Source organism: Typopeltis vanoorti, chromosome 9 (assembly GCF_054136105.1).
Source record: "Typopeltis vanoorti isolate ZY-2024b chromosome 9, IOZ_Tvanoo_1.0, whole genome shotgun sequence".
Lineage (NCBI taxonomy): Eukaryota > Metazoa > Arthropoda > Arachnida > Uropygi > Thelyphonidae > Typopeltis > Typopeltis vanoorti.
In genome coordinates this window covers 134,232,160-134,257,206 of record NC_143557.1, presented here as the reverse complement: position 1 = coordinate 134,257,206, position 25,047 = coordinate 134,232,160, and the positions used below count along the sequence as shown (strand labels likewise).

General features: G+C 35.7%; 1 protein-coding gene across 1 annotated transcript in view; it reads right to left on the bottom strand.

Moving 5' to 3' along the window:
* AlaRS (alanine--tRNA ligase, cytoplasmic) overlaps positions 1 to 25,047 on the bottom strand; it is a 329,791-nt gene that overhangs the window by 272,713 nt on the left and 32,031 nt on the right. The window contains exons 2-3 of the mRNA XM_090398495.1: positions 15,647 to 15,835; positions 8 to 153 (exon numbers count right to left, since the gene is read on the bottom strand). Of these exons, the coding sequence (XP_090254621.1) occupies positions 8 to 153; positions 15,647 to 15,835 (335 nt within the window). The remainder of the gene's footprint in view (positions 1 to 7; positions 154 to 15,646; positions 15,836 to 25,047) is intronic.

Here is a 25,047-nt window from a genome sequence, read left to right as displayed (position 1 = left end):
AACTTACCCAACCTCCTTCCATATTTCCTTACATTCTAAATCAGGCTGCAGTCCTGATTCTGGAGCACCTCCAAAATATGTGACATATAGCCTATCAGCAGGCAGTTTATATATTTCAGTTAGTAACTCCCATGACCAGTGGCATATCTCTCTCTAAACATCAATTTATAATGAAGAATTAATGTTTATATAGAAAGCTAATCTCTGTTTATCTGCATGAAAAAAATAATAAAATAAAAATCCACTTGACAGTTCTGAGATAACTATTATAACATGCACACTAATTTTATATGCTTTGCCAATGCAACATTAACTCACCCATTACCATCATCATCAAATTTCTGCCATGTACCCTCAAGGGGTGTACAGGATATGATAGTACTACATGAAAAATTTACATCATTACTAACTTCCTATCTACAATTTTCCAAATCAGCCTGTTACTTGTCAAGACTCCAATATTATCATTATCAGATCTTATATTTCTATCGTCTAAGGCACTTTGTACCTTATCAATCCACCTATATCTTGGTCTTCCTCTGGGTCGTTTTTCTGCCAACCTGGCAGAGAACACTTGTTTTGCTAATCTTTTCTCGCCCATTCTGTTTAAGTGACCATACCACCTGAGATTAGCTCAGCTAATGCATTCTGGATGCTGACAATGTCAAGTTCTTTCCTAATATTCTCGTTTTTAATATGATATAGCCATTGATGCCATCTGTTCACGCCTCTAATCTTTCTCAGGACTCTCATATCTGCGGTCTCTAGTCTTTGCTCAAGTGTTTTACTTCTGACGCAGCTCTCAGATCCATAAGTTAAAACTGGTTTGAACACTGTCTTGTATGAGCTAATTTAGTGTTCCGACTAATTTCTCTCTTATCCCATATGAATTTATTCAATTGACTTCCCACCACACAAGACAGTGTTCATATGGTGTCCATTGACACCATATAACTGTAGCGTATTGAACAGCTTCTCTCTTGGCACCTTGTCATATGCCTTTTCCAAATCGACAAAACTTAAATACAGATCTTTGTTATATTCCCATGATTTTTCAACTATTTGTCGTAAAGTGAAGATCTGATCCTGACAGCCTCTATTTGACCTGAATCCAGCTTGTTCTTCACCAAGCTTTTCTTCCACAATTCTTCTCAACCGTTTCTCAAGTATACTTGCATATATCTTACCAGGTATATATGCAAGTATACTTGCATATATACCTGGTAAGATATACACTAAATAGGGATATACCTCTGTAATTCTCACATTCAGTTTTATTTCCCTTTTTATATATATATATATATAGGTACTATGAGAGCTCTACTCCAATCATTGGGAATTCGTCCCTCTGTTCAGGCATTCTGAACTATGCAGTGCAGCCACTGTAAGACTTTTATACCACCATACTTCAGTATTTCTGGTTGAATATCATCTACTCCTGCTGCCTTTCTACATGACTTTTTCTACTTCAAGAAAAAGTCATGTAGAAAACTGTGTAATCCTGACTGCATGCCTGGTCAGTGTTTTTTTATCACTGTGCTGTCATCACCGCTAGTTTCATTTAGCAAATTTTCAAAGTAATTATTCCATACTTCCAGGATATCTTTTTCTCCTGTTTTCATTTCACCTTTATCAACTCCTTTTACAGCACTCTTTCCTCCATTCCTAAGCTTCTTCAACAACCTCCAGAATATTTTGCCACGTTCTTGATATTTATTTTCTATATTCTTGCCAAAGTCCTCCCATGACTTTTGTTTAGCTAGGTTTACTCACTGTTTAGCTTTCTTACATTTGTCTCTGTATTCTCTAAGAGCACAAGCCGACTTATTTGCCAGGAACTTTTGATATACTTTTTTCTTTTCCTTCACTGCCTCTTTAACCTCCTGTGTCCACCATGGAGTTCTAATTTTTCTATCCTTGCAGACAACTTCACCACATACCCCTCTAGCTGAATCAATCAGGGTTTTCTTCAAGGCTTGCCACTAAATCTCCAAGGTTTGGTTCCTGTTCTCAAACTCTTTCATTTTTCCTTCAATAATCTTTGCATATTTTAGTCTACAGTTCACATCTGAGAGCTGCTCAACTTTTATTCGTTTTAAAACTTTCTTACATGTTATTCTTTTCAATATGAAATTCAATTTTATCCTGCTCAAGACTAAATAGTGATCACCTCCAATTTCAAATCCTCTCTACACTCTGGTGTCCTGCACCAGGGAGAAAACATCACTATCAACAATAACATAGTCAATAAGACTTTTCTTATTTCTTGCCTCTTCTCTCCATGTGAATTTGTGCACATTTTTATGTTGGAACATGGTGTTAGTAATAACCAGTCCATGTCCTGAGCAGAAATCCAAGAGGTATTTGCCATTATTATTAGCTTTGCTCTTTTCTCCAAATTTTCCCAAAACATTTTTGTATGTCTGACAATCACTTCCTACTCTGCTATTTAGATCCTCAACAAGGACCATCATCATCATCATCATCATCAAATTCCTGCCATGTACCCTCAAGGGGTGTACAGGATATGACAGTACTACATGAAAAAATTACATCATTACTAACTTCCTATCCACAATTTTCCTCCAAATCAGTCTGATACTTGTCAAGACTCCAACATTATCAGATCTTATATTTCTATCGTCTAATGCACTTTGTACCGTATCAATCCACCTATATCTTGGTCTTCCTCTGGGTCGTTTTCCTGCCAACCTGGCAGAGAACACTTGTTTTGCTAATCTTTCCTCTCCCATTCTATTTAAGTGACCATACCATCTGAGATTAGCTCTGCTAACGCATTCCTGGATGCTGACAATGTCAAGTTCTTTCCTAATATCCTCATTTTTAATATGATATTGCCATTGATGCCATCTGTTCACGCCTCTAATCTTTCTCAGGACTCTCATATCTGCGGTCTCTAGTCTTTGGTCAAGTGTTTTACTTCTGACCCAGCTTTCAGATCCATAAGTTAAAATTGGTTTGAACACAGTCTTGTATACAGCTAATTTAGTGTTCCGACTAATTTCTTTCTTATTCCATATGAATTTATTCAATTGACTTCCCACCATACCAGCTTTGCTGATTCTGTTGTCTATTTCTATATTTAGTTTACCATCTTCAGTAAAAATTGTGCCTAAGTAGCTGAAATGTTTTACTTGTTCCACCGGTTCTCCATTCACAACACAGTTGACATTTTCAATGATTCTGCCTATTTTCATTGTCTTTGTCTTTTTATTGCTGACCTTCATACCATATCTATTACAACAGCTATTCAATTTAGTCAGAGAATCTTGCAGACTTGTAGCGGATTTATTTAGAAGTATAACATCATCCGCATAAAGCAAAGAGCTGACATTAACATCTCCAATTTTGATATCAGGTTTAATGCCACATTCCTTCATAATGTGATCCATATATATAATGAATAACAGAGGGGATAACGTACATCCTTGTCTCACACCAGATTTAACATTAAACCATCTTCCTGTACTTCCTTCAATTCTAACTGCTGACTCACAACTCAAATAAAGACTAAGTATTGCTTGATATAATGCCCCATTGACACCATATAACTGCAGTGTATTGAATAGCTTCTCTCTTGGCACCTTGTCATATGCCTTTTCCAAATCGACAAAACTTAAATACAGATCTTTGTTATATTCCCATGCTTTCTCGACTATTTGTCGTAAAGTGAAGATCTGATCCTGACAGCCTCTATTTGGCCTGAATCCAGCTTGTTCTTCACCAAGCTTTTCTTCCACAATTCCTCTCAACCGTTTCTCAAGTATACTTGCATAGATCTTGCCAGGAACACTCAGTAGGGAAATACCTCTGTAATTCTCACATTCAGTTTTATTTCCCTTTTTATATATGGGTACTATGAGAGCTCTACTCCAATCATCGGGAATTCGTTCCCTCTGTCCAGGCTTTCTGAACTATGCAGTGCAGCCACTGTAAGACTCTCATACCACCATACTTCAGCATTTCTGGTCGAATATCATCTACTCCTGCTGCCTTTCCACATTTCAAACCTTTGATGGCTTTTTCTACTTCAAGTATGGATATGTATTCCTGACTGCATGCCTGGTCAGTGTTTTTTATCACTGTGCTGTCATCACTGCTTGTTTCATTTAGCAGTTTTTCAAAGTAATTACTCCATACTTCAAGGATATCTTTTTCTCCTGTTTTCATTTCACATTTATCATCTCTAATTCCTTTTACAGCACTCTTTCCTCCATTCCTAAGCTTCTTCAACAACCTCCAGAATATTTTGCCACCTTCTTGATATTTATTTTCTATATTCTTGCCAAAGTCCTCCCATGACTTTTGTTTAGCTAGTTTTACACACTGTTTAGCTCTCTTACATTTGTCTCTGTATTCTGTAAGAGTAAAAGCTGACTTATTTGCCAGGAACTTTTGATATGCTTTCTTCTTTTCCTTCACTGCCTCTTTAACTTCCTGTGTCCACCAGGGAGTTCTGATTTTTTTATCCTTGCACACAACCTCACCACATGCCTCTCTGGCAGAATCAATCAATGTTTCCTTCAGAGTTTGCCACTGAATCCCCAAGGTTTGATTCCTGTTCTCAAACTCTTTCATTTTCTTTTCAATAATATTTCTGTATTTTAGTCTACAGTTCACATCTGAGAGCTGCTCAACTTTTATTCGATTTAAAACTTTCTTACATGTTATTCTTTTCAATATGAAATTCAATTTTATCCTGCTCAAGACTAAATAGTGATCACTTCCAATTTCAAATCCTCTGTACACTCTGGTGTCCTGCACCAGGGAGAAAACATCACTATCAACAATAACATAGTCAATGAGACTTTTCTTATTCCTAGCCTCTTCTCTCCATGTGAATTTGTGCACATTTTTATGTTGGAACATGGTGTTAGTAATAACCAGTCCATGTCCTGAGCAGAAATCCAACAGATATTTGCCATTATTATTAGCTTTGCTCTTTTCTCCAAATTTTCCCAAAATATTTTTGTATGTCTCACAATCATTTCCTACTCTACTATTTAGATCCCCAACAAGGACCAACTTTTCCTTTTTCATTGTGTCAGTTGCTTTTTCTAAAGCCTCAAAAAATTCCTCCACTTCTACCTTAGTAGAACCTTCTGTGGGACCATAGGCACAAATAAGTCTCATTGTCCAGTTCCCCATTCTCATATTTGCCCACATTACTCTACTTGAGACTGCCTGCCATTCAAGAAGATTAGCCTCGTATTTTGTGTTGAATACTATGGCTACTCCTTCTTTTCCTTGATTGTCATTGCCTGAATATAACATTTTGTATTTATTGCTCAGAAAGATCTCACCAGTTTTGGTCTTTTTTGTTTCAGTCACCCCTATTATGTCGATCTGGTACTTATCTAATTCCTCAGCTAGCTCCATTTCTTTGCCATTCAGGCTTCTTACGTTGATAGTACCGATCTTTAACTCTGGTGATGTTGAGTTGGGGTTTGTTTTCAGATTTGTTCCAGTAGCTGACTTTTCGCTGTTCGCCCTGGTTCCCTGGCGAAAACAACGGGGGCCTTGTTTAACCGGGCGACGCCCCAGCCGGCATGAAATTTTGTCATGTTGTACCATCATTTTTTATTTTGGTTTAACCAATAAGAATACAATTTGGTCGGCTAAATCCCAAATTGCCAGCCCATCCTCGTTCGTTCAGTATCAAAGTAGATACCCAACAGGGTGCACCACGAGAAGGTGAGGATTGGACATTAGGTCAGAAGCCCTGGTCGGTTCTCCGCATTCCTTTAAAGGCTATGTGGAGGTCTCCTCTCAGTTATACAGCTTTGACCCTTAAGCACCCCAACAAGGACCAACTTTTCCTTTTTCATTGTGTCAGTAGCTTTCTCTAGAGCCTCAAAAAATTCCTCCACTTCTACCTTAGTAAAACCTTTTTGGGACTATAGGCACAAATAAATCTCATTGTCCAGTTCCCCATTCTCATATTTGCCCACATTACTCTACTTGAGACTGACTGCCATTCAAGAAGATTAGCCTCGTATTTTGTTGAATACTATGGCTACTCCTTCTTTTCCTTGATTGTCATTGCCTGAATATATCATTTTGTATTTATTATCAGAAAGATCTCACCAGTTTTGGTCTTTTTTGTTTCAGTAACCCCTATAATGTCGATCTGGTACTTATCTAATTCCTCAGCTAGCTCTATTTCTTTGCCATTCAGGCTTCTTATATTGATAGTACCGATCTTTAACTCTGGTGATGTTGAGTTGGGGTTTGTTTTCAGATTTGTTCCAGTAGCTGACTTTTCACTGTTCGCCCTGGTTCCCTGGCGAAAACAACGGGGGCATTGTTTAACCGGGCAACGCCCCAGCCGGCATGAAATTTTGTCATGTTGTACTATCATTTTGTATTGTGGTTTAACCAATAGGAATACAATTTGGTCGGCTAAATCCCAAATTGCCAGCCCATGCGCATTCGTTCAGTATCCAGGTAGATACCCAACAGGGTGCACCACGAGAAGGTGAGGATTGGACATTAGGTCAGAAGCCCTGGTTGGTTCTCTGCATTCCTTTAAAGGCTATATGGAGGTCTCCTCTCAGTTATACAGCTTTGACCTCACCATTATAAAGTTTAAAATATTTTGAGTTAAATTAATATGGTTAACTTATGTAATAAATGAAATAATTAAAAATTTTTCACCGATGTTTCAGACATCCTCAATATGAAATGGACGGAACAGATTTAGATGAATACACATATTTACTAGTGCTCTAGCAAAAATATGTCAATTATTCTAGGAGTCTTAAATAAAAATAAAAAAATTAGGAAAGAAGATCAGAGTGGAGCAGTACCATTTCCCATATGGCAGATAAATACAAACCATCAGACATGTTGAGATTTGGGTGATTTAAGAATGCTTCAGAACTTCTTTTAAATTTTAATAAAGCTTTTCTATCAGAAATTGGCCTTGTGTGAAACTCCTTTTCTTTCAAAGGACCCTGTGTTTAAAAGAGATGGCATAAATCCAAATTATTCAACCCATTACATCAAGTTTCATGAATCAATGTAATCTTCATGTTCTTCACACAGACAGACTTCCGACTGATCAAAATATGATCAATCCAGAAGAGCAAGAAATCTGGTAGATAGATACCTGGAAAGTCCAATGGAGAAAAAGGTCTTTGGAGTCGAATTTTACAAAGTCAGGGTCTGTTTGTACATGTGATGCCAAATTTTTGTTACATCTTAATTTATTTTCATGGTATTGATTATAACACAGAATGATAAGAAATAATTAATATTTATTAACTTATTAGCTGATGTTTTGCTAGTATTATATCCAGCATCTTCAGAGTACAAGAACAGTTTGTCACAGTACACAAAACAATTTGGTATAACAATGTTACAATTTTAAAAAAATTGTAATGGACAACATAAGGTACTAAAGTTCTAATTGGGCTCCACTTATGTTGGAAAAAGAGACAAAACAAGTATTAATTAGATCTTAAAATGACTGTCTCCCTGATTTCTGGTAAATTTATACAGCCATACTTGTTGAAGAGTATGTTTTAAAGCTGATGTTGATTCCAAAAAACAATCTCTCTGACTTATAATGACTTCTGTGTAGCACTTTTGTTTTTTTCATTTGATCCCGCGTGAAGGGATATCCAAGGCATGGTCTGCTAGCCCCGATTTGCTATAATGATAGTGCCAAATGTATTTTTATGTCCACCAAGGTAGATATCAACAGTTCTTCTTGTCTGTCCACAGTAAACAAGGTCGCAAGAACAGAGCACTTCATAAATACCTGGATGTGATAAAGAAGAGAGTTGCCAATTTGACATATGGTTTAAATATGGTGCATAGCTAATATTTATTAAGCACTCAATTTGACATATGGTTTAAATATGACCTGGCTTACTATGAACAGACAGGAAGAGCTGTTGACATCCACCTTGGTGAACATAAAAAATCCATCCAACACTATCATTATGGCAAGTAGGATAAAAGCAGACCATGCCTTGGTTACCCCTTCACACATCACATCACAGAATCAAATAGAAGAAAACAAAAGAAGTTAGACAAATTGTTTTTGGAATCAGCAGCAGCTTTAAAACATACTTCAAACTTCAACAAGTATGACTGTATAAATTTATCAAAATTCTGGGTGACAGTCATTTTAAGATCTAATTAATACTTGTTTTATCTCTTTTTTCCAACATAGATGGAAAATTAGGACTTTAGTTCCTTGTGTTGTCTGCTACAGTTTTTTTAAACCAGTAACACTGCTATACCAAATTGTTGTTGTTCTGTGTACTGTGACAAATTGTTCTTGTGCTCTGAAGATGCTGGATATAATACCAGCAAACTATCAGGTAATAAGTTAATAAATATTAATTATTTTATTATCATTCTGTGTTGTAATAAACACTGCGAAAAATAAATTAACATGTACTGCCAACATATAAGCCTTTCCATGCATTTGAAATTTTTTTTACAGTTATGCTAGTTATCCATCACTGGGTCTCTGTCCAGTCAAGAAGATGGCTTGTTTGCACCAGCACTTTCCCCGCCCCTTAGTTGACTAATGCAGACTAATATTCATCACAAGTCCTCTGTATTTCTAAGTGGAGATGACCAATTATGAAGTTCACTAACTGCTGAAGTTTTCATATATTTCATTTTAATGGTACAGACTGCACATATTTATTATAAAGATTTCATGAGACGTTTATTTGTAATATTTCAAAAATGAAACATTAATTCTACATTTTCACAATTACCCTCTTTTAGTTCTTTATATATATCTCCCATTACTGTTTTCATTTCTACTTTTTCATGGTTTGTGTTCTTCATTTTCTGCCAATCCTTTCTGTTCCATTGTCAATGTACAAACTTTCACCATTTTCTTTGTTCTGTTACCTATGATTTCCTTCATTCTGTTTCCCACCATTTCTTCGATTTTGTTTCCTGCATTTCCTTTCATAGGAATGGAAAAGGATGGAATCTTTTTTGCCCAAATTCACTATAGTAAACCTTGCACTATGACAAACTTTTTCTCTTGTCCTTAGGGGTTTGCTACAGCAAGCATTACTGTACTTAGGCATAATTTATTGCGAAGATAGTACATCAAATTTGGAAATAAATAACAGAATAAAGAGAACTTGTGTGGTGAAAAGTCATTTGAATAAATTTATAAAGAGAGAAACTAGCAAATCACTAAACTGGTAGCATACATGGGAGTATTCAAGCCAATTGTAACTTAGGGTTCTGAGTGCTTGCTTAAAAATAAAATAGTCAAAGTAACATGTGAAAGAAGGAACTTGAGGTCAATGAGTGTTAGATTTGTTCACAGCATCAGAAGTGGCCTCAGTTAAGAATATGACTATTTTACTACCAGGTGAAGACAGTGATTATGACATACTTCCCTGGGAAGTAGCTAATTATATATCTGTTCCAATTAGGACAGGTTACATTCAGAACTACAAAGCTGGAAATTAAAACCAACTCAGGAGAATACTATCTTTAGTCCCATGATATCAGATACTGAATGGAAATGATATTAGCAATGCATGGGAATCTTTGAAAAATTGCTTAAATGAGGCAGTATCTGGATACATCCCTTTAGTTCAAAGAACAAACAAGGTGGGAATGAAATGGATGTGCAACATTAATAAGCAAGAGATCCAGAAGAAGATGATGCAGAAGGAATATCATGAAAATAAGAGTAAAGGAGTTACTCTTATATGTAAAGCACAGGACAAGAAAGATGAGTATTGTAAGAAATCTAAATCAAATTGCTAAAAGAAATTGGCTATGCAGGCCACAGAATTTTATTGTTATGCTGCAAGTAAAAGAAAGAATGGATGTGGAAGAATAACTTTACTGAGTGCAAATGGTACTCGTGTCAGAAGCTGATGAGATTGTTAAATTGCTCACGGGTGTAAGTGCTGCTACTACTACGTTGGATGAAAAGACAGAGGTGCATGAAAATGTGGTTGAAGAGCTCTTGCAAAAGCTGGATAATAATTCAGCAATAGGGACAGATGAAATATCAGCACATATGCTAAAGGAATGATCAGCTAAATTGGCTAAACTTGGCATATTTGTATACCTAGTGTCTCAGCTCAGGAATGATACCACAGGAATGGAAAGAATGTATGATAGTTCTATTGTACAGGGAAGGTACAAAGACTGATGAGTGTAATTAATGATCTATAAGTATCCGAGGAGTGATTGAAGATTTTAGAGAAGCATACAGAAATGGCTTGACAGGCAAACTGTACTCTTAAATTATCTACATGTAAACACTAGAAACGATATTTATTAAATATACTGCCAAATATTTCAGTCTGAAAATAACAAACTATCATCAGTGGCCTGAACAACATTTCTTACAAGGTAGAATACAAACAATTGAATTATTCAAAATAGTACAAGCCACATGATGTTAAATTGCTAAAAGTGTTATGCTTCAATGAAGAAATGGTTAATCATAAAAGTGATTATAAAATAATTATACAATTTATATTATCATCAAAAAAAATTTATTTCTAATATCATACTAAGCAGATCATTAGAAAGATGTAGTATCCAGTCGTTCCTTAGAATCATCTATCTTATTGTAAATATCATTATTGGCTTTAAAAATGTGTTATTTGGATCAAACTTGCCCATATTTTTGACAAAGATAGGCAGTCAATTCCGATTCAAGTTAGAGCAGTGAAGTAAGGCCTCAGCACTCTCTTTGAATAGGCATTTGAATTAATACCAACACCTGTGTAGAAGGCAAGTTTTAGATCGGTGAATATTGTGGTCTGCCTCTATTCCATGTTGCACCAATCCAGACTTATCAGATTTCTTGTGAAGAATGTAAGATTAATGCTCTTATATTCTTTTTTCTATTCGTCCAGTTTGTCCAGAGTAGGAAAGCCGGCAGTATCATGGAATTTGATATACACCTGGAAGAGTTGACAGTTTAGCTTTAGACAATGCAAAGTTTATTAATGGGAATATAAGTAGCTACTAAATCATATTTCCTCAGAATTCTTGAAATAGGCTTTGAAATGCTGGAGATGTATGGGATTGGAACTCAATGCATTGATTCTTTATTATTTTGGTTGGGTTTGTGTCAAGGTGTGTAGTTCTTTCGGAGAAGCCATTTTCATATACTGTTCGATAGCAGAGAGTTCTTCCTGCAACTGATGGGGAGTTGAACAATTAGTTCTAGCTCATCAAATTAAACATTTTAGGATTGTGCCTTTTGAGAAGTTTGATGTACAGATTGTTGGAGAATGTATCGTCAGTAAAAGTGGGTTTTCTATAAATGGTTGTTAAATTACCTGTTGGTGAGCAGATGAGAATAACGTCTAAAAAGGATAATTTTCTTTTTTCTTTTTTTTTTTTTGTTATTCAAATCATTCTGCAAGTACTGCATATCAGCAGCATTCCTGGTTACCCTACCTATCTTTGCGTCATCAGCAAATAGCTGTATGTCGCTTGTCAAATCGTTCCCAATATCATTAATATATAGATTGAATGACAGTGGACCAAGCATTGATCCTTGTGGTACTACTGGTTACCTTAAATCTTGCAGACTCACATCCCCCCCATATACCACTTTTTGATATCTGTCAGTCAGCCATCCTCTTATTCACACTAATATTCTATAATCCAAATCCATTCTCCAATTTATGCAACACTCTATCATGCCATATTGTCAAAAGCCTTAACAAAACCCAAAAGTATCATGGTGTATCCATTCCCCTTGTCTAGTTCAATGGTAACATTATTATAGAATGTGAGCAAGTTGCTAAAACATGACTTTCCCTTAGTAAACTCATGTTGCTCATTGCAAAGTCAAGATTCACTGTCAACCCATTTCTGAATGTGAGCCCTAACCAATTTTTCCAAAACCTTCACCACTATTTGGTTGGTAGTTGGATGCATCGATCTTTGCACCACCCTTGGACAATGGAATTATATACATTCTTTCCATTCCTGTGGAATCTTCCCTGTTCTGAGACTTGTATTAAACAGCCTAGTCAAAGGAATAGCCAGTTCAGTTGAACACTCTTTTAGCATGCGTGCTGATATCCCATCAGTCCCTATTGCTAAATTCTTATTCAATTTGTGCAACAGCTCTAATACCTCATCCTCATACACCTGAGTTTCTTCATCCAGTGAAGAGGTAGTAGTGAGCTTAATGTCACATACACCAGATTGATAGCTATTAACAAATGGGCACTCATTAGTTGAACAACCTCTTCTGCATCTGTAACCCTCACACCATCTGCATTTAGAAGAGTTATTTATTCTTTCTTTTATTTGCAGCATATCAATATAATTCTTGTGGGTTGTCTTTAGCAAGCAGAGCCAGTTTCTTTTCATACTCAGCCTTTGCTTTCTGTACAGCAGTTGTATATTCTAGCCTGCTGCTTATAATTTTCATAACAAACATCATCCTTATGCACACAATATTCCTTCCACATCATCCTTTTCTTACAAATCTCTTGCTTAATAATATTACACATCCATTTGACTCCTGCCCGATTTATTCTTTGAACTCTTGGGACATTTTCTGATATCATCTCATTTAAATGCTTCCCATCCATCAACCAATCCCATTTCACTGAACTTAGTATGCTCCTCAGTTGGTCATAATTTCCTGCTTTGTAAATCGGCATGTAACCTTTTCTGAATGGAACATTCATAAACTTAGTCACTTACCAAGTGAGTACTGCATGATCACTGTCACCAACCGGAGGCAGAATAGTTACATCTTTAACTGAACCACATTCTGACACTATAATCAAATCTAACATCGACATCGAGTTTGTTCTGTCAAGTGCTGCTTTAGGAAATTGTCCCATAACAGCTCAATAAATGCATTTTCATTCTTCTCACGAGATTCTACTGCTATCCAATCAATATTTGGATAATTAAAGTCTCCCATTATGATTACTCTTTTCACGCTCATCTTGTCTATTTGGTGATGCATTTCTTCATCACTAGCAACCGATCCACCAGGTCAGTAACAACACTCCACTATGCAAATTGATCTTGTTAGATTCCACCACACATCAAATGGCTTCAAACTCACTGCCACATGAAATAATGTTAGTAGTAGTATTACAATCGTAGGTCTCAACTCTAACTGAATTCAAATCATCCAATATCATTAGCAGCACACCCCCTTCTCTCCTATCCTCTCTCCTCCCTAAAAATAGTGTACCCTTCACACTCGATACCAGTTAGTATGTCTGATTCTGATAGCCGGTTATCACTAATGCCTGCAATCTGAAACCCCAACATATTGACTAAGACAACAAACTCTATCCCTCTGTTTCTGATACTCCTAAACATTCATGTACAGACATAATAATCTACCTGCTTATTTTTTTGTATACTCTTGTCTGCAGTCTGCATGACAAAAAAAGAAGAGAGATCTTGCATATCTCTCTTCTTCTCTAGTGCCTTATACATGTAGACATCTTTGCGTGCATTTGATGGGTCCAAACCGGATGAACATAAAGTCTAAATCATTCTTTCCTCATCAACATCTACATGACAAAACCGATTCCTGTCATTAACACAGTTATATAACATTGCCGCTCTTACATTCATATTCTTACCATTCCTCACTTTATAATTTAGTTTCCCTGACTCTGTGGTAGGTCTCATACCAGTTATTAGTTTTTCTAGACTCCTGATACCAAACACATTCAGGTGTAGGTCATCCCTCTTATACTTCCCTATATATGTCCCTCTTGTGTTAACGAGTAGATAATTTATGATACTATGGCACAAGTTTCCCTTAAAACTAGAAACTGTACTCTGCAAGGACAGCATGGGTTTAGTAAAGGGAGGTCATGCTTTAGCAATTTACTCATATTTTATAACAATGTAAATTATATAATTATTTTATAATCACTTTTATGATTAACTTTTTCTTCATAATGCTATTAGCGATTTAACATCACGTGGCTCGTACTATTTTGAATACAATTATTTGCATTCTACCTTGTAAAAAACATTATTCAGCCATTGATAATAGTTTGTTATTTTCAAACTGAAATATTTGACAGTATATTTAATGAATAAAGTCTCTTGTGTTTACGTGTAAATAATTTATGATACTATGGCACAAGTTTCCCTCAAAACTAGAAAACTGTATTCTGCAAGGAACAGCATGAGTTTACTAAAGGGAGGTCATGATTTAGAAATTTATTCATATTTTATAACAATGTCACAGCTGAGTTGGATAAAGGAAACGGATACACTATTATACTGCTGGATTTTGCTAAGGCATTTGGTAAGATACACATAAAAGGCTGTTGCATAAACTGGAAAATATGAGCTTGGAATATAAATTCTTGACTTGGATAAGGATGCTTGACACCAATATAAAATGTGGTATACAGTGATTATTAATCTAACAAATTAAAGGTGAGCAGTGGTGTACCCCAGGGATCGGTCCTGGGACCATTGTTGTTCAATCTATACATCAATGACATTAGGAAGGATCTAAGAGGAGATGATGCAAAAATAGATAAGGCAATCAAGGGTGCTATGGATATCCAGCACTTACAGAATTTGCATAGGCTTGAGATTTTCCCATCTCATCTTCCTTTTACCTTCTTTTACCTTGCGGTGTCAAGGATTTATTAATCATCGGACCTCAAACCATTCACAGAATAAGGTGGTCAGCCCTATGCCCCAGTGTATCCTTATATCTATAGTGTTGAGTTCTCAAGACTGGTCTGCTTGCTTTGCGGGATGAAAAACCCCAGGATAAAGTGGGAAAAAACCCTACTGTCCACGCCCAAGACCGGCTAACTTGGCTAAGGCTGAGAAAGATCCTTCAGCTCCTCATGTCTCTGATGGGAATCAAACCTAGGATACTCCTTTCCCCAGGCATATGGTTACAAACAGCATAGCCACTAAGCTAACCATGCAGACTGAGATTTTCCAACAGTATATTATATTAGTGGGATTATGCTACGATAAACTAAGGCTAAGGCTCTTGGCCTTATGCTGAATAGGAATTTGAAGTTCAAAGGTCACATGGCAAAAATTGCAAATACAACTCAGAGGATAATTGCAATATTGATGCAAACCTTAACATGCAAGGTTAAGGAAGTCATTTTGTGTCTTTACAAGGCCCTCAAAAGACTTCATCTGGACTTATTTGCATAACTTTGGTATCCTTGGGTTCCAAGAGGATAAAGAAGCTATAGAAAGGGTGTACAGAAGAGTTGGAGATTATATCAGGATTATGGAACATAGATTATGAGGACAGATTGGGATATGTGGACTACTGATTCTGGTTAACAGAATAGAGGTCTATAAAATCCTAAGAATAGGTGTTAAAGTATATCATTTGATGAAATTTTTTGTTATGTGGAAGGTGGGAAGAGAACACAGTGGCATCCACAGAAGTTAAGTTGTTTGCAGTTTCTCTCACAGAGTAGTGAGTGGAACAGTTAGCCTGTTGATGTGGTGGGTGCATCTAGCGTGAACGAATTTAAGAAGGGATGACAGTGGTGTGGGTAATGTGTGCCCTCTCTTGACGAGAACTTAACTCTTTGGAGGTCTCAGATAATATTATTATGTCTGTAAACTATACAAGTTCAAGTACAACATAATTATTTCTAAATTGGCTTACCTTAAAAAAATCTCCAAATGACCAATTTCCTAACATTTCAAAAAAAGTATGATGGTATACATCTTTTCCAACATCATCCAAATCATTATGTTTACCTCCAGCACGAATACACTTCTGAGTATTTACAACTCTAACATATTTTGCTGCATCACTACTGGGATCAACGGCACCTAAAAAAATTGGTTTGAACTAGGAAAAAACAAAAACAAAAAAGCATTTTATTAAATGTATATATATATTCTCACACTATTTTAGATAAAGTTAAAAGCATACTATTTTGCATCTATAAAGCTAAATTTTTTTGAATTCATGCATAGGATAAATTACAAAATGAACATAATAACTAAGAAAGACTGATATAACAAAACCTTAGATTCTATACTGAAGGGAAAATTTTTTTCTTTCCTGAAGAGATACGTACAACCTTCAAAAGAACTGCTGTGAATCTGAATCTAAGGATATAAAGAAGTCTAAAATGTTCAATATATGACTTTTAACACTCTGAAAAAAAAAAAAAAAAAAAAAAAAAAAAAAGTTCAAAACTAATCCAAAGCCACAAGTGTGAAAGTAACCAGTAATGATACCCTGTGTGTGCAAGCATACAACTGTTATACATGAAGTGTTTATGCATAAATTGTGATGTACAGATAGTTATGATGAACAGAACAACCACCACATATAACAACCACACCAAGAAGTTAACAGATATGGACTGCTTCATATATATAAAAAAGGGAATGAATATAAATAAACACATTAGGTTGAGGTTATGATTAGGCTGAGAAATGAAATATTTCTTATTATTTCGACACATTTAAAAATAACTAAGTCAGCAGTAGTTCAAAATTATGACAAGTTCAAACTAAATAACAATTGAAACATGACTAATAAATGTTTGCTCAAATAATGTAAGGCAATTAATACTTCAAATGAATGTGCTTTTTATTGTCAGCGAGTACCGAGTTAAATTCTGGATGATGACATCAACTACTTTATACAAAAGACAAGTCACAAAGATATTTTATGAACAACCTTTTGTTTGCTTATGCTAGGATAGAATATAGATGAAAAGCAAGAATATAATTACCATTAAATTTCTATCAATACTGACCATAATAGATGCTTACAAGAGTTAGCATCTATTAGGAGGGAAGTCTTAAGGTGTTGGTCCTGGTTTGCTTTCAGGATTTTCAATTAATCAATTGAAAACCCTAATCAATCTTTATAGACCATTTGCATGTGTTAGAGATGTCCTAAAATATTTTAGGTTTAAATGTAAGTTGATGCACTTTAAATTTAATGAAGTGTGTAAGCTTAAATTTTCTCTTCATAATTACTAGTTTCTTTTGTTAATACAAATATAGTGTGAGAAAAGTACAATTAATTGTTTTTAATAACACGTTTGTGCATTGTTTATATCACATTTACAGGTAACATTAGTACTGAACAAAATGAATGCAGTGAGAGAATCACTAATTAGAAGTTTGTATATCTGAAATAAAAATTGTAATTTAATGTTTTTGATATGATATCATAATAGGCTCCCTGCTCTCGCTTCATGACAAACAAAAACCAAAAATATCACGCATGCTGGAGCAGGCTTGAGTGAGAACACAGTGACCAGGAAAACTGCCTACAAAACGATTTCTCAACCAGGATTCCGCAGCAAGATGTTGCTGGGGGTTCCAGGAGAGATCGTAATTGGGAAGAAAAAAAAAAAAAAAAGGAACAAACATTTGAGATTTGATTTGAATTTGCAAGGTTTTGTGCAATGCAGTGTGTGAAATGTATTTGTTGAGAAAATTAAAGGATATGCGGAAGGAAATTGAACAAATAAAACTGGATAGAGAGAGAGAGAGAGTATGTATTAAATGTTTCAAAAGTGAGTGCCTGTTGGGTGACGATAATGCAACAAATATTAGGTGTGGACAGTACCAATGTTAGGATGGAAAATTATGTTATTAATGTCAAATATGTGACAATGAAAATAGAGAAAAATGATTATGGACATTAATAAAGAAATCGCATGCTTGAATGTTATCCTTCACAGGACAAAGTGTGAAACTGAAAAACTGCAGAAGTTGCATGAGATTAGCATGACTGAGAAGAGAAAGAAGCAGGAAGTCTAAAGCAGTAATAAAGACAAGCAAACAAAAAAGAAAAACAAGCTAAGGAGAAAATTATTTATGAAGACTCAATGATCAGGGGAGTACTTAAAAGTGTGACAAAATCATATTTTCCTGGCACAAAAATTCACGATATTAGTCATGGCATTCGGATGCAAAGAGGTAAGTCAAAGAAAATTATTGTCTTGGTTGGCACAAATGATTTGAGAGGCGAGAAGTATTCTATGAGGGAAGATGTATAGGAGTTGTCAGATGAAGCAAAACTGAAGAGTGAGAAGATGAAGATTGTAAGTCTCCTACCATGCTATGATAGATGCAAACTGAGGAGGAGGAAGGCATTGTTAGCTAATGAGTCCAAATGTAGGTAGTGCAGAAGGAATAATATAGGATTTGTGAATAGGCAGTCTGTGTTTGACAGAAAAAAGATTTGTACAATGCTAATGGACAGCATCTAAATGGTTTGGTTGTTAGGTATCTAGAGAGAGCTTTATTCACCGAGCATGTTGAAGTGCAAATCCAGGAAAATAGGCAAAAATGCAGGGGGGGATGATATATACATTTAAGTTACTAAAAGGATTTTATAGGATTGATGCAGGGGAAAATGTTTCTGCTTTTGGTTAGTGGGGACAGAACAACAGGTCACCTGGAAATTGGGTAAGAGTGTGGTTAGCAAGGGCATGAGGACCATTTTTTTCACTTGGAGAGCAGTGAATGAATGGAATGCCTGAGTCAATTGTAAGTGCAATGTCTGTTAATGGTTTCAAGGAAAGGAATAATACATATTATATTGATCCTTTCCTTTAGTGTTACATGGTGATCAGCATTCATAGAGAAATTATGGTCTCTAGAACTGTGTTATAAACAACGTTTTTAATTTCTCGACGTTTCGCCCTTCATATGAAGGTCATCATCAGGAGTATACACATATATACAAAGACAAGCTGAATTACATTTCACACAGTATGCTAAAGAGACAATGATTTGATCAATGGTTATTCTACTGGCATGACCTCTAGTGAAAATAAAATAAAGAAAATAAAAATAAAATATCAAATCAAATCAGCTGATGCCTTTTTATTCCAGTATAGGGGGAGTAGGTGAGGCCATTTAGCCCTATCTAACTTTTGGAGACTGAGTGGGCAGTTAAATCTCCACTGGTACCCAATCAGAGATAGATGGCCCAAGGCAATCACTAATTAAATGGCGCACAGTGAAGAGAGAGAGAATTTCTCGACGTTTCGACCTTCATATGAAGGTCATCATCAGGAGTATACACATATATACAAAGACAAGCTGAATTACATTTCACACAGTATGCTAAAGAGACAATGATTTGATCAATGGTTATTCTACTGGCATGACCTCTAGTGAAAATAAAATAAAGAAAATAAAGAAAATCTCCACTGGTACCCAATCAGAGATAGATGGCCCAAGGCAATCACTAATTAAATGGCACACAGTGAAGAGAGAGATGGCTCAACATGTGCCGCCATCTCATGGTCCCTAATACAATATATTTAATGTCTGAAATAATGTGGGTTCTCCAGTCGATTTTCTTGAGTTTACGAAAAACCTGCTTGCCCATGCTAGAGATCGACTAACTCGGGAACCGGTCAAAAAAAAAAAAAAAGGCTTAAAAAATTTCCTCTAGTCGCCAACTAGAATTGAAAGCAAGTCTTCCTTCACTCAGTTAAGCACTGTGGTATGCAAATGTTACATCCACCGAGCTACAGTGGTGCTTAAAAATAAAATTAATTAAAAAAAAAAACATCAAAGCTATATTCTATTTAAGATAACATCAGAGAAACATTCTTTCATATAGATAGTTTTATAGCAGCAATGATGTCCTAATTTAACATGGCAATTGTTATATTAGATTTAAGATTCTGGATTACCTATGGTCCTATTTATAGTTAACTCTTAGGGAGAAAGGTTAAGTGGGTTGAATACGTGCCTTCCATATTCTTGGGGTTCTTAGACCATCATTATTGTTAAGATTAGGGTAGTTGATAAAAAATCTCACAGGCTTCCTTAAATTTATGTTCATACCATGTTTTGGTGTGATGTAAACAACAGGTGCTTTTCCACTTAAATCTATGTAAAGTGTTCAGGGCATGATCAGAAAGGCCAGCTTCACCATAGTTATTATATTTAATGTGTCGTTTATGTTCCTTTTGTCTGATAGGAATTGTGCGTCCTGTTTCCCCTATATAAGGTAGATTATAGGTGCAATAAATACGATAAACTCCAGGGTGTATATCTTTGGATGAGTTGAGTAAACTCTTTAATTTTGCAGGAAGTTTAAAGGTGGCTTTAAGGTTGTATTTCTGTAGTATTCTGTTTATCTTTATCTGGACGATTTCAATCGAAGGTGAGTTAGCCGATCTCATACGGAGGTAGCAGGGTTTTTTCTCCCGGAAACTCGGGTTTTTCATCCCGGATACAGACAAATCGGCCCTTCAGAATACATGCAATTTACAGACAAAAAATACTACTTGTGATGGTAGTGGGCAATAGATGCCGTTGATGGAGATGATTCATAGTAGAGGTTCGGTGTAGTGGTTGAGACAGTTGTAGGTGTCCTACCGCGATGTGTCTTCGGACTCCTTGGAGGTATCAGGAATAATAATAATAAAGTGTTCACGGCATGATCAGAAAGGCCGGCTCCACCTCAGTTATATTTAATGTGTCATTTATGTTCCTTTTGTTCGATAGGAATTGCGCATCCTGTTTCCTCTATATAGGGTAGATTACAGGTGCAATAGTCGGTCTTTGGATGAGTTGAGTAAGCTCTTTAATTTCGCAGGAGGTTTAAAGGTGGCTTTAAGGTTGTATTTCTGTAGTAGTATTTGTTCCAATAAACAAGTGCTTAAAGATGGTTTAAAGTTATCAGCAATACTTTTCTAAAAAATCATTACAGCCAAAATACTATCAACCCAATTCTCTACAAGACCTCACTTAAAAACAAAGATAAACTAGACTACAATAAAACTGTAACCATTCCATACATTAAAGGGACATCAAATAAAATAAACAGAATACTACAGAAATACAACCTTAAAGCCACCTTTAAACTTCCTGCAAAATTAAAGAGTTTACTCAACTCATCCAAAGATATACACCCTGGAGTTTATCGTATTTATTGCACCTATAATCTACCTTATATAGGGGAAACAGGACGCACAATTCCTATCAGACAAAAGGAACATAAACGACACATTAAATATAATAACTATGGTGAAGCTGGCCTTTCTGATCATGCCCTGAACACTTTACATAGATTTAAGTGGAAAAGCACCTGTTGTTTACATCACACCAAAACATGGTATGAACATAAATTTAAGGAAGCATGTGAGATTTTTTATCAACTACCCTAATCTTAACAATAATGATGGTCTAAAAACCCCAAGAATATGGAAGGCACGTATTCAACCCACTTAACCTTTCTCCCTAAGAGTTAACTATAAATAGGAACACAGGTAATCCAGAATCTTAAATCTAATATAACCTAATAAAATCTAATTTAGGACATCATTGCTACTGTAATAAAACTATCTATATGAAAGAATGTTTCTCTGATGTTATCTTAAATAGAATATAGCTTTGATGTAGTTTTTTTTTTCAATTAATTTATTTTCCCTAGAGGTCATAACTTGACAGAGTACAATCAAGAGCAGCAAAAATTATTATAGGTGCAGTCTCGTTAACAAATAATTTAAAAGCTCAACAAGAGTGTGAACTTCACATATTAGAAGATAGAAGCCAACAACAGGATCACATCTCACTCAGGAGTTGTGATGACCGAGATAAGAAAATCTAGACTAAAGAGATCATATTCTATTCTACCAAAAAACACAATAATAAACTTAAATCTCCTTAAACCTTGTTCAAAAAAGGATTCACAGGAAGAAAATGAAAGAAAAGGACTTAACGCTAAACATCATTGAAATAATCTAAACCATATCATTGCTTACACTGATGAATCATCTGATGAAGCACTCAACCAAGGAGGTTCAGAGGTTTTTCTAACTCTTTTTTTTTTTTATTATTATCCCATGGTATTATTACACCAGATCATAGAGGTCAAGTTCATGTATTTTATATAGCACCTTTTCTGGGTTGTTATAGGGTTTACATTTGGAAATATTCATACAGTTTATGTAACACTTGATGTTACAGATTTCGCAGGTGAAGACTTTTATGCCATTGCTAAACTTAATTGGTCTTGTGTGGCCGGTCTTGAGGCGAGAGATCATGGTAGTGGCACTGCAATTAAACTTGGAGTTGATGGCAGCTCCTGGATTTTCTGCTGAGTACCAGTGGTGAATCATGTCCTGAAGAATTGTTCTTTTTATGTTTTCTTTTTGGGTGGTTTTAAAATGATCGAAATCTGTGGAATCACTTGATGTTGCGGCCATTTTTGCTACTTCATCTGCAGTTTCATTTCCCTTTAATCCCACATGGGATGGGATCCATTGGAAGATTATTTCGGAATCGTTATGTAGTTTGTTTATGTTTTTTGCTATGTCTCTAAGTATTTCTTGATGGCTAGTGTAGCAGTTCTTAATAGCTTGAATGGCTGCTAAGGAATCTGTGAAAAATATAAACTCCTTCGGGTTTTGTTTGTCCAAATATTGCAGTGCTGTGTTAATGGCTATTAATTCTGCATGGTATGAGTTGCATCCAATACTGTTAGTTGTTTTTAGTTCTATATTATGAGAGCCATAACTGGTAATTAGTTTACGGAATTAACAACGCATATAAAGTATATTAATTAAAAGGTAACTTTAATGAATAACTTCTATATTTCGGCAATGTCACATTGCCATCTTCAGGAACACACCCACACTGGCAGATACATTCACCAACAATCCCACCACCCCCCTCACAACAATATGGAGTGATAAAAACACTATATAAGAGGGCAAAATTAATCTGCTCAGATGACAAGGCCCTGACTATTGAACTAAACCACATCCTCAACACTTTCTTAGCCAATGGCTATAACCCCAAAAAAATCCAAAAAATACTAAAACCTGTAAACCACACACCCCTTTCCCCCTCCCCTCCACAATAAAGATTACACCGTCTATCACCATCCCCTACATCCAGGGCACCAATATGCTCAAAAATTATGACCTTACTTCCTGTTACAGACCATATAAAAAGTTGGCATCCCTTATCCGCTCCACCAAAGACCAACCACTTCCCCTAGACCTGCCTGGTGTATACCAGGTCCCTTGCAGCTGCAAACTGTCCTACTTTGGCCAAACAGGCAGAACAACAAATATCAGGATTTCAGAACACCAAGACTACATCGGGTTTCACCAGTACAGCCGCTCTGAACTTGCAGACCATGACTTAGATACCCACCATAAAATTCGTTGGAAAGAAACAAAATTAATTCATCGCAGCAAGTTTAAATACGAAAGATTATTCAAAGAATCTTCAGCAGCTCTAAAAAACGTTCCTAACCTCAACAAATTTGGGTGCATGAAACTGCCCCAAATTTGGGAGACTTTCATTATGAGAACTTCAGCCCAACTGCCAAGACTACCAAATTAGCCCGCAAGAGGGCACCATTAGGACTTTAGGAACAATATTAGTTTCTTGCTTTCTTCCTCATTTGCTTTGTTTTAGTTCCTGAGTGCACATACCATATCTTTATGTTCCTGAAGATGGCAATGTGACATTGCCGAAATATAGAAGTTATTCATTAAAGTTACCTTTAATTAATATACTTTATACGCGTTGTTAATTCCGTAAACTAATTACCAATTATGTCTAACCAACGTATAAGTCTTGCTACTAGAATTATGAGAGCCATAGATGAGTACGCCACTCCCAGAATTGCCATTTGGATATTTGGAGCCATCTGTGTAGATCTTTATTGAGTCGGGTCCATATTCCATTATTTTTGAAAGGGCTAATGATCTCAAGATTTCAGGGTTTTCTAGGCTTTTTTTCTCATGTTTCTCTATTTCAGAGTTGATAACTATATTTTTCCTGTCTTGATTTGGAGGAAATGCTGGGTAGTCGGCTATTTTATTTGGACAATCCAAGGGAATTTCATTTTCTATGATTTCATGGAGTGTTGATTTTTTCTGTGTTCTGTTTGTTGGTTTCCAGTTTTTAAGAAGTTCACTTGTTCTATGATGTGCAAGGTTGGCTCTTTTTTCTACAAATTTGGTAATTTTCTTGCCACCTAATTTTTAAAGAAACAAGGTTGGATTCGAATTCTGCTTCCAGGAGTTGTATTCCTTAGCCCACATATGATTTTAGCTGCATTTTTCTGAATTTTTATAAGCTTGTCTAAACTGGTTTGTGATGTTTGCATCCAGATTGGCAAAGCATATTCCATTATGGGACAGATAATAAAGTTACTATTAAGGTTTTGTCATTGGCTCCCCACTCTTTACCTGAGATACCTTTCATGATATTTAGTCTTCTTTTTGCTCTGACTGCAACATTGTTGATATGTTTATTGAAGCTTAGCGATGGATCCAGAGTAACTCCAAGGTATTTGGGGTTTTCATTAAATGTAATTAGTTGACTGTTTAGCTTAATCTTTGGTCTTCATTTTCTGAGGTGGTTATTAATAGTAAAAACACAGATTTCTGATTTAGTAGGGTTAATTTTGATTTTTTGGTTTTCACAGTATGTAGCTAAACTTTCAATGGCTTTGCTTAAGTGACCTTCTGCTGTTTCTAGGTTGTTGTGAGCTGAGAATAGGACCAAATCATAGCTAAATTTGTTTCTTTATTTATATTTTTATCTAAGTCATTTAAGTAGATGGTTTTCTAACTCTACCTGGAGGCAAGGAAATGCAAAATCACAGCTGGCAAAATAGCTTCAAACTTCACTTGTGAATTAACAGCCATACAAACAGCTCAAGTTCTATCTCTCTAATCTAGTATTAAACATCACAGAAGGAATAACCATCTACAGCGACTCTAAATCTGCACTTGAAGCATTAAAAAATGGAAAAACAAAATTCCCACAGGAAATTGACGAACTAACAACGTTAAAGTTGAAAAATAAGAACTGTATACTGCAATGGACACCAGCCCATGTAAATATTGAAGGCTATGAAAGAGCAGACTGTCTAGCCAAAGAAGCAAAACATTTATCTCAAAAATTACACCCACTATCACTAACTGATGCTAACTCTGTCGCCAAAATAGGATTGGTAAAACAAACACTCAAGAAGAAGAATGAAATCAGTGAAATTAATGAAAATAGAGAAATAACCACAATCATCACCAGACTAAAGAC